This window comes from Ruditapes philippinarum, unplaced genomic scaffold, assembly GCF_026571515.1.
Source record: "Ruditapes philippinarum isolate M1 unplaced genomic scaffold, ASM2657151v2 ctg5405_1_1_1_1, whole genome shotgun sequence".
Classification (NCBI taxonomy): Eukaryota; Metazoa; Mollusca; class Bivalvia; order Venerida; family Veneridae; genus Ruditapes; species Ruditapes philippinarum.
Genome location: NW_026855729.1, coordinates 38,346 through 50,031, shown reverse-complemented (window position 1 = coordinate 50,031; position 11,686 = coordinate 38,346). Strand labels below are relative to the sequence as shown.

General features: G+C 33.3%; 1 protein-coding gene across 1 annotated transcript; it reads left to right on the top strand.

Moving 5' to 3' along the window:
- Positions 1-4,871: 4,871 nt before the first annotated feature.
- Positions 4,872-11,437, top strand: LOC132744238 (sushi, von Willebrand factor type A, EGF and pentraxin domain-containing protein 1-like). Its single transcript, XM_060732888.1, has 7 exons — positions 4,872-4,881; positions 5,592-5,759; positions 6,960-7,121; positions 7,761-7,928; positions 9,613-9,774; positions 10,148-10,315; positions 10,778-11,437. The coding sequence occupies exons 1-7, from the start codon at positions 4,872-4,874 to the stop codon at positions 11,020-11,022; spliced, it is 1,083 nt and encodes a 360-aa protein (XP_060588871.1). The 3' UTR covers positions 11,023-11,437.
- Positions 11,438-11,686: the final 249 nt, after the last annotated feature.

The following is an 11,686-nucleotide window of genomic DNA, read 5'->3' as shown; positions in this document are numbered from 1 at the left end:
TCATGTTTGAATATTGATGTCTACTAAAGGCTGTGCTAGAGGGGGCATAGACGGTTACATGCACTTTCCATAAAGAGGCTCAATCAAACCGAGCAAGCATATTTTAGTCGTTTTGGGGGTTTTTCAAAAAATAATAAAGGATCATACAAAACAAAGGGACTAACAAACATACTGTATTTGCAAAGGCCAGATGTATGTAGATTCTGAAATCGCATAGTCAAGAATTTGACAAACTGTGAAAATAAAATATTTTCAAAGTCTTCAATTTTACGTAAAACCCTTTGAAAAATATACTATTAAAAATTGGAAATAAAATGTTTCTGACAAAAGGGCCTCTTTGGGCAAATTTTGAAAAAAAATTTTTTATTTATTTTGACTTCGTTTCTGTGATTAATTTAAAAGGGAAAATAATGTTTGGGCATTTTTAAAGCTTTATAAAGCATTCTAAATTTAATTGTACACTGTTTGCTGATTAGGTACGTAAAATGTCTAATGTACACATTGTATGGGGCCGTACGTAAACCTTTAGTCCAACAAAGTTTTCTAATTGGTTCTAACAATGTGTATCTTTCCCGTGTCGAATCAATCCGAAAGAAAACTCTGAAAGAAAAATATCGTGAAAACTAGTTGACGTTAAACGCCACGGAGACAAGAAAAACGGCTATAGTATGAACTTGTCAGTGTACTTTTTAATTTCAGTATTACTGTCAAAGGCAAGATCTGCATTTTACATCAACAAAGATGGGGTAACTTTTGAATACTCACTGAACTTCCAGAATAAATGTCGATCACATATTGGCAGATTTGTTTTTCTTCCATGGATTGTCCATCGCTCAGTGCGCGGAGGAATGCGCGTTACGACCGAAGTGTGCAGCTTTGAATTATAGAAGGCGCGCCACAGTTTATGTGAAACTATTTTTTCTACCGCGGTTAAGAAGGTGGCACGCATATAGGAGATTTTGTATTTTCATGAGAACAGCAGAATATAAATGTTCAACAAGTAGGTTTAGTAAATACTTACTTTTTTGACAAAATTATAATCAAAACAAAATTCTTGTTGATACAGAGATATTTCGAAACGAGTCCCCACGAGAAACATTTCATCCTTCAATTAACGCTCCCCGTGGGGCTCGAACCTTCGACCTCCCGATCCGAAGGCGGACGCCTTAACCACTAGGTCAAGGGCACCGGTTATGTCAAAATGTAAAAAAAATGAAAGCACTTGGATACAGGAGGCCATGGTTAATCTATGCGTCCTTTTACTCAATACTTTTACTTTAAATTTTACATATTTTATACTATTTCAACAGAATCCATGTGGTACGTGCAGTGATGGGAGGTATGTGACACAAGCAGCCAGCAGTGTGTCATCCAAGGTAACATTGTTCTTAGTTTTATTTCTAGTAAACGGATATTTTGGCGTTTGCTTTCATCACATGTTTATTTAAAATAATATGAGTTGCGATAAACATAATATATTTTCTATTAACTACTAGTCAAAGAAAGCAAGCATTTGGCTAACATATATTTAAACTTGTTGAAACAGTATTGTTTTCAAAAACGAAATGACCTATTTATTTCACATCACCATTTTTGGACATTTTGCAGAACAGTGTTTGATCTCAAAAAATGAAAACGAAGATAGATGTAGTGCGATATGAATTTGATATGAAGCTTTTGGAAAAAAAAAAAAAAAAAAAACGAAAACGAGGCTAGATGTAAAACTTTTGGACCCGGGAAATGAAAAACGGGTCTATATGGGGTGTGATAATGATTGGATTTTTGGAGATGAAAACGAAAGATCGGCTCCAATAATAATTTTTATAAGGTGTGAAATAAAATGTACATATTACAATGCCATAAATTTTACATGTTACAACGTCATATATTTATGATGTCATATAATGTACCCATTACAATATCATAACTTCTACATATTACAATGTCATATCTTCTAAATGTTACAATGTCATATAATCTACATATTACAATGTCATATACATGTATTTATAATGCCATATAATTACATGTAATAAGGTGTGACGTTCATGGGCAGAATGTCATATAGCATAATATTTTACATGTTACAAGTTCTATATTCTACGCGTTTACAATTCCTATATTCTACATCTTTCAATTCTTGTATTCGCCCTACAATGTTAGACCTATATATTCTACATGTAACAGTGTCACATTTTCTACATGTTTAATATGATAATAAATTATTTGCCAAATATTAAACATGCCCTTTATTTAACTGTCAAAACATGTCCTTTACTCACATGAAAATTGAGTAATGTATGTTTTAAAAAGTTTTTTTTTCTTTCCAGAGTGTCAGCCTGCAACAGTTCCAGAAAATGGCTATATCTTAGGAAATGTTCACACAATTGGCGGGAAGATTAAATACGTTTGTACTGATAGCAACGAAGTTGTGAACGCTGTGTGTCTTAGCAACGGGCAATGGAGTGCGACCACAAACTGTACTACAGGTATTTTCCTCTTTGACATGTCGTTGATATTTGGTTATCCTCGAAAAATAATAAAAATCGTAAAGATATAGTAGTAAAACGATATGAATGCTATTATCGAAAAAGTCAATTTGAACAAAATAGGTAACCATATTAACAAAATAGTAACCACCAAAAGTGAATGCAAAAAATGGATATTTAATCAAGTAATTATAAATCAGTATTATTTGTTGTTGTTTTTGTTTTGTTGTTGTTTTTGGGGGTTTTTTTTGCTACTGGAAATGTGTGATACCCCACCCAATTCCAACATCTGTAAAAAATCTCACTGTTATATATCGGTTGAGTTTTTTCCAGATATGAATCAATGAAAATAATAGCACTGTTATTTATCAATACAGTTTTTTAAATCACCATTAATAGTGTACTGAATATTAGCAAAGAAAAAATTCCTAACCTAGCAATAATTTTAAGATATACCTGACAAAATTTTGTTTTTTGTTTTTTTTCTGAGTTATATTCTCGTGGCCACGAGATAGGAAAATAAAATAAAATCGGAATGTCCCCTCTGTACTTCCGTGAATACGTTATAACTTTTGGCCTAGAGATAGCAAATTTTGTTTTTTTCTGAGTTATAACTCGTGGGAACGAGATAGCGAATTTTTGCTGCTTTTTTTTCTGAGTTATAACTCGTGGCCACGAGAGAGGGATTTGTTTTTTTCTTAGTTGTATCCCGTGGGAACGAGATAGCATTTTGTTTTTTCGTTTTTTTTCTGAGTTACATCTCGTGGCCACGAGATAGGGATTGTTTGGGGGGTTGTTATATCTCGTGGCAACACGATAGCATTTTGTTTTTCTTTCGTGGCCACGAGATAGGAAAATAATATAAAATCGGAATGTCCCCTCTGTGCTTCCGTACCTCTGTGCTTCCGTGTAATTAACGTTATTTATTTATTGATTTCATAGCCAATTATTTAACTTGATATATAAACTAGAACCGTGGAGCGCAAATAAAGTAATTTACATTTAAGAATAGAAATATACCGGTTAAAATTAATACAATGAATCTAGCCCATTAATCCAATATTTATCTTATTCCTTTTGTGTTTAACATATATATTGTAACTGAATGTTTAAATATATAGAACTCGCTTGGTCAATAAACACGTGATAATATTATATAATAAAAATTATTATTGTAATAAAATGCATTAATTACTTTTTAACATAATGTATTTTAACGTTTACACCTACCTTGTTAAAAAATTAAATAAATATTGTGATACTCGCATATTTACATATCTATGCATATTTTACATTAGTCAAATGCTATATCTATACGTCATATATGTTATAATAGTACTATTAATAATTAATAACAAGTTTCACTTTATGCCTGCGAAAACTTTTGATATTGATGTATTAAATGCATCATAGTAACCTTGATCTAATGACACCAATGAGAATATCCATTTTATCCGACTTAAATCTACAAATTGATATCATTAGTTTCACAGAGTTACACTCCGTCGAAAATCACCGAACAAAGCAAACAACAAAAAACAAAACAAAAAAAAAACATCGAAAGTGTTGTCCAAAAATTACATTGTATTTTCCTGTGTGCAAAATATCTTTTTTTCAAAGACTTGCGCAGCATAGTTTTCTACCATGCATTTTGACAAGATTATGCTTCAAAATGATTTAAAGCTGCATGCCTGCAGATAAAGCAAAATATTTCAAGAAATCAAACTTGAGAAAAATGTACTAAAATTTTATGATCTGTAAAAAAATTCAAGATAAAAAAGTAATAAATTCATGTTATGCGCGATTAATGACCGATTTTGTACTATTTTTTGACCATATTCTACTCCGTTACTTACGCAGTAATGACCATTTTTGCATATTTTGACATCTTTTTAGTTATTTTCAAGGGTTGTTCTTGTCGTGTGCAATTTGTAAATTTTTTTCTCTGTTCACTTAACATTATTTCACTTATTAACACATTTTCAAATTTTTCGTGAAAATAAGAAGGAATCTGGTGGCGTGCTGCTTTAATCTTTCTAATCATGAATGATTTTTTCTGATCAGGTTGTGGAAGTGTCCCATCTATTCTTCATGGAACCATTGTACAAAGTAACCCCGCCGTGAGTGTAGCAACCGTGACATGTGACACTGGATACCTAGCAACCGTTGCTACCATCAACTGTACAGCTTCCGGCAACTGGGAGAATGTTTCGTGTGATCCGATATGTAATTTTACTTTTATAGAAAATAAATAAAAAATGTATCAATAGCATCTGTATCAACTAACTAATATTTAAAAAAAAATCTATAATGGCTTAATACACTATTTTGTAGTTATTCATTTTTTATGATTTGTAGAGAATAAATGTATGCTGAAATCTTATGGCAACAAGTAGATTTCAACAGATTAACAATGATTTTGTGCATGCTATACATTCTCTCAAAAAGAAATATACCAACATAATACTTTTATGCATGCATTTTGGAATTTTTCTCTTTTTTTAGCAGCCGAGATATAGATTTATACACTTTAAGCGTAATGCATCGCTAATTAATAATATGGACGGAATTCGTACAATTTTTACGAAAGACCGGTATAGCCATTTCAACTTCATGAATTCCCGATTTCATCTTCATGAATTCACAATTTCACGTTTTTAACATACATGAAGTCAACAATCTGTTGAAATTGTAAATTCGTTAATATGAAATAGTGAATTCATGAAATTGGTGAAGATAAAATCGTGAATTCACGGAGTTGAATTCGTGAACTTGAAATCGTGAATTCGTGAAGTTAAAATCGTAAATTCATGAAGTTAAAATCTTGAATTCGTGAAGTTGAAATCGTGATTTCATAAAGTTGAAGTCGTGAATTCGTGAAATTGAAATCGGGAATTCATGAAGATGAAATTGGGAATTCATGAAGTTGAAATGTCCCCACCGGTCTTTCGTAAATCTTCTATGCATTTTTTTATTTCTGTATTTAAAAAAGAAATTGTAAAAAAGCTTTATATTTTGTTAGAGTTGATCATAAAATTATTCATAAATGACAGACTGATTAATTGATCTAAACATGCTTGATATTTTCCATATATTATTCAGCTTGTGGTGTTCCACCTCCATTTTCTAACGGTAACATCGTATCTTACACGGGCACAGTTTACCTCGACACCGCGTCAGTCGTCTGCGATACAAACTTTGAGTCAAGTTCAGATACAATCAGTTGCTTGGATTCCGGAACCTGGGGAGATGTTAACTGCACTGCAATAGGTATATCTATATTCTAAATGGTAGAATTTAATATTTGATTGTTATTTAAAAAATTTTTTTAGTAAGCTTGAGTTCTATGGAGAAGTGATTTTATAATTTCTATAGGATTATTGGCCATAGTATTTTTCTGCTGTCTTTACCAAATCAACAAATGTTTTTATTTAAAAAAGGCCATGATCCCATTATGTTCAGGCATACTGCTTGCTTGGTGTTCCTTTTATTTACACTGTCCGCCCAATCACCGTTTCAAAGCGATACCCATCTGCGTTCCTTCACATGTATGTCTTTTATATTGTTACATGTTTGGTAACACGTTCTGTGATGTTCTCTCTTGTAAATTGTCGTCTGCGGTAAGTTTTTCCTTTTCATACCCTTATTTCCCATCCCCCACCATCCCAACCCACTGATCATTGGTACCCATCCACCGCAACTTCGTCTCTTTAATTCCCGTACCAGTCCAAAATGGCAACATTTTGAATTTAGAAACATCAAAAGATTTTTTTTTCATTTTTCATTCTACATAGTCCGTTGAATTAGATTTTTTAATTGTTCTGTACATGTATATCAAAATAAAGACAAACAGAATCCTTAAAGAATGATTAAAACGGTATAATTGAAAATGTTTCAGGCTCGGCTTGGTTAAGTCATTGACGTTACTGGTACTAGTATTTACAAGTTAACGTCCACGCCCCCTAGCATCGACTTAAACAGAATTCATCTTTTAAACATGTTGAATTATAAACTTCCGCAGACGTGTTCATACGAGGTTATCTTCAATGTGACATTTTTGTGCCATTCGATGAAAAACCTTGTAATTATCCGTTAATTTTAGTATACAAAGTTGTTGTCGATAATTATCTATACACAGAAGAATTAGCGTAATTGTACTCATTTTGACTATAATAGAAACATATCTGAGAATTAACGACAAAAACAATTCTCATGAAATTGCTTGGTTAATGAATGGGTTTATTGTTGTATTTTTTTCTTGTATTTTATTTTCAAAAATGAAAGACTCCATAAATGTAATTAATGGTGTATTCTGCTTATAATTGTATTGGCATAAATTCTGTTCAAATTACAAATAACAATTCTTATATCTGATGAATTTTAAATTCATAACTGATTCAGTCTTTTCAAAATACATCAGCAGACACCTTCATGCAAATTAGAATAAAATATCATACTTTATAATGTTAGATTGTGGAAGTGTACCGTCAATTCTGCATGGAACCATTGTACAAAGTAGCCCTGCCGTGGGTGTAGCAACTGTGACATGTGACACCGGATACCTAGCAACCGTTGCTACCATCAACTGTACAGCCTCGGGCGACTGGGAGAGTGCTTCCTGTGATCCGATATGTAATTTTACTTTTATAGTTAATAAGTCAGAAAAAAATCAATAGCATCTGTACAAACTTAACAAATATTAAAATCAGTAATAGCTCGATGCTATGGTGGCTGATTTGGAACGCCTTTGTGCATCGTGTTGTCGCTATCGACAACGCAACGCGCAAAGTGTACCAAATCAGCCACTATACGATACACTATTTTGTAATTATTTATTTATTATTTGTACTGTAGAGAATAAAATGGCATGTATGCAAAATCTTATGATGCTTTTTTGAGTAGGTTTTTTACCATATAACAATGATTTTGTGTATGCGCCATTCTATTGGAAGGCACTTTACTAATAAATGTCTTTCATGTAGGTATTTTCGAAAACAAAATTTTTAAATTTAAAACAAAATTTTGCAGGAAGCAGATATAGATACATATACATACACTTTAACTATAATGCATGCATTGTTTATTTATTACATCAACATTGAACAGGTCTGAATTCTAGCCATCCTCTATGCATTTTATTCTTCTTGTTCTATCTTTTAAAAACTGTAAAGAAAGCGTTATATTTTGTTAACGTTTATCATAAAATTAGTCATAAATGATAGACTGATTAATTGTTCTAAACATGCTTTATATTTTCCATGTGTTATTCAGCTTGTGGAGTCCCACCTCCAGTTACTAACGGTAACATCGTATCTTACACGGGCACCGTTTACCTTGACACCGCGTCAGTCGTCTGCGATACGAACTTTGAGTCCAGTTCAGATACGATCAGTTGCTTGGATTCCGGAACCTGGGGAGATGTTAGCTGTACTGCAATAGGTATAACTATATTCTATCATCGTTATTCAGATTTAAAATTTCAAAATTTGATTGTAATTCATTATTCTAAGAACAATTTTAATATTAGGTCTAAGCAAGCTTGATTTCGATTTCTATGGAGATGTGGTTTATAATTTCTATAGGAGCATTGGTCATAGTTTTTTTCTGCTGTCTTTACCAAATTAACAAATGTTTGATTAAAAGAGGCCATGTCAGATCTCATTATGGTCAGGCATACCACTTGGTTGCTCAACCCCTACGTAGCTTACCTCATTTTTTTACATTTGATGGATCAAGCGAGAGACTTATGATAAACAGGTCTTTAAAAAGTTGCCCCGTACTTAACTTCAGTGTTGTTATATTTTTCTGGTCCTTCGGGATCATTGATGCCAGCACTATTAAGTGTTGAGAATTGAGTACCGCTCAAGCCGGTGCTAGGGGGCGTGAGGGATGTTGCACTTATTCATTATCCCTCATGTACAGACAGACTCAATCAAACCGAGTCTGCAATTCTTATGTAATTTTGTTTTGATCAATGCTTCGGAGGGATCACTTTGTTTCCAGATTTTTATACTTCACAACAGCAAGTGTCAAGTGCCGTGTGGCAGCTGTAAAAAGTTGCCCCGTACTTAACTTCAGTGTTGTTATATTTTTCTGGTCCTTCGGGATCATTGATGCCAGCACTATTAAGTGTTGAGAATTGAGTACCGCTCAAGCCGGTGCAAGGGGGCGTGAGGGATGTTGCACTTATTCATTATCCCTCATGTACAGACAGACTCAATCAAACCGAGTCTGCAATTCTTATGTAATTTTGTTTTGATCAATGCTTCGGAGGGATCACTTTGTTTCCAGATTTTTTAATCTTTTGGGCCTGAATTAGTTTAAATTTCGGCTTCAGTCCTTTCATGTGGTTTCTTGTTGTTCTGCCTTCTTTTAAGGTATCGGGTACATTTATGGTCTGTGATTATATCTTATATCTATATTTACATTATCATTTCTGTGTTTTAGTTATTTCGTCTGATGTAAACATGAGAATTGTTTAAATTTCACTTGGCGTGGATTTCTTTTATATACACTGTGCGTATAGAACCGGTTTTAACTCCCTCACTCACTGGTGTAAGGCGGTGCGCCTCTGTGTTCCTTCACATGTACGTGTTGTAAATTGTTACACGTTTCGTAATATAACACGTTCTGTAGTTCTGTGGTGTTCTGTCTTGTAAATTGTCGTCGGCGTTAACTATTTCCTTTCCATTCCTGCTCATTTCCTATTTTAGCAACTCCACCCCACTCCCTGTTCCTTTTGTTCCCATCCACAGCTATCTTGTTCTTTTGATTCCTGTACCAATGACTTATGTTGAAATTTTGAGTTTAGAAACATTAAAATATTTTTATTTATAGTTCTACACATTCCCTTTAATTTGATACTTTAATTGTTATGTACATGTATATCAAAAAAAAAATACAGAACCCTTAAAGAACGCCCAAACGGGTAAAATTGAAAATGTTGCAGACTCGGTTTGATTGCTTATAATCGTATTTGCATCAATTCTGTTCTAATTACAAATAATAATTCTTATATCTGATGAATTTTAATTAATTTTCGCAACTGATTCAGGCTATTCAAAAAACATCTGCATACACTTTCATGTATTTTAGAATAAAATATCATACTTTAAAATGTTAGATTGTGGAACTGTCCCATCTATTCTTCATGGAACCATTGTACAAAGTAACCCTGCCGTGGGTGTAGCAACCGTGACATGTGACACCGGATACCTAGCAACCGTTGCTACCATCAACTGTGCATCCTCGGGCGACTGGGAGAGTGCTTCCTGTGATCCGATATGTAATTTGTTTTTTTCTTTTTTCATGTATATTTTTATCAGAAGAACACGTTGTTGTACAGTAATTATTCCAATTTATGCTCTACTCTTTCGCGATTCAAATTTAATATCAAAATACAAAATCTGATATTGTATGAATACTGAATGAAACTTACATACTCACATAGCATATTCATATGCGAAAAGTGTCGTCCATGACAGCCGTGTGAAAGTATAAATTTTCACTTGAATTGTTATAATTATATTCACACTGCCAGGGTTCCATATCTTTTCCTAAAGTGATAAAATGTATTAAGAATTAGGAATAATTTCTTATTTCACCATTCCAGTCATAAAATGCGTAAAAAGTAATCTAATTTATCATAAATCATTTAGCATGCGGCGTTCCACCTTCCGTGACGAACGGCAACGTCGACTCTTATACGGGCACCGTATACCAAGAGACCGCATCGATTTCCTGCAATACGAATTTCGAGGCAAGTGCAGACACAATCAGCTGCCAGGCTTCTGGTAACTGGGAAACAGTGGCATGCAATGCAGCAGGTACTGGAAATTTACCCTTATTATATACATTTGTATTTTTAGGTTCTTTAAAAAGGGACTCCATCGATTAAAATAGACATAACTTAGGCTAGATACACTGTATACAAACGTTAATTGCTTATAGAAATATACACGTAACAATATTCCAAATAGACACTCCAATAAAAAAGTCACGGTACTGTAGGCATTGTAATTACGATCAAGTGAAACGTTTCCGCAATGAAGTTATTAAATATTCATAGAACCTGCAAAATAAATAGATTTTGGTAATGTAGCTCTTATTTACTCTTTCCAATGCTGGGGTAAAATGTTCGTGACCAATAGGGATTCTGGTTTACAGTGTGATTCAGTATGGTAATCAAACTAGTTCTGATGGTCTGTAAAAGCATATGTATTATTATAAGTTATTTTCTTCTTTTGATATATTCATATATACACTGAATATTCATGATAAATTTACAGATTGTTACGTAAACAATGTTTGGGACTATGCTGGCACTAGAAATATAACACCGTCTGGCTACCCTTGTGACCTATGGACAAATCATATTGGTGATTATCGAGTCAACGTTGACTGGATGCCTGAGTCATCTATAGCAGATGCTAAAAATTACTGTCGACAACCATCTAGCTATTCCTGGAATATTTGGTGTTTCTCCACCCATCCGTCATATGAATATGAACTTTGCGGAATTTCGCAATGTTGATATTGCTAATTTATAGAAAAATGAAAATTGATAAAAAAATATGTTACAATGCAACTATTAATAACACACGTGTTGAATATTAGTTTTACTGGTTAAATAACCAAATTTCATCGATCGTAAGCTTATATAACAAAAAACAACCGTTTATACTATTGGTTATATAACATATATTCGCAGCAGCGTATGCTCAAATTAATTGCAGGTATGTTTTTGTTTTTCAAAAAAAAGGTTGACTTACAGTTGCAGTTTCATTTTCTTTGATATTTTTTATTTTGCGTATCAAGTGATAACATTTTGGTTTGTATAGCAATATTAACTGTGTCGTGTCAATAAACGTAGACTGTTTGAAGTTCTTGAGAAACTACATACTCGTAAGCAATGCTTGTAGTTCGGCGGTTTGTTTGTACGTGGCGTGCGTGCGGGTGAGAGTGCGTGCGGATGAGAGTGCGTGCGGATGAGAATTCATGTGGATGAGAGTGCGTGCGGATGAGAATGCGTGCGGATGTATTGGACGTGGGTTGTTGTTGTTTTTGTGTGGGGTGAATTTTTTATGTTTGTTTTTTGTTTGTTAGTTTGTTTGTTTGTGTGCATGTTTGTTTGTTGGTGTTTTATCATTATTAAATTTTTTTCATTAATCTATTTTTTTATTTCTCTCTTTTTTCTG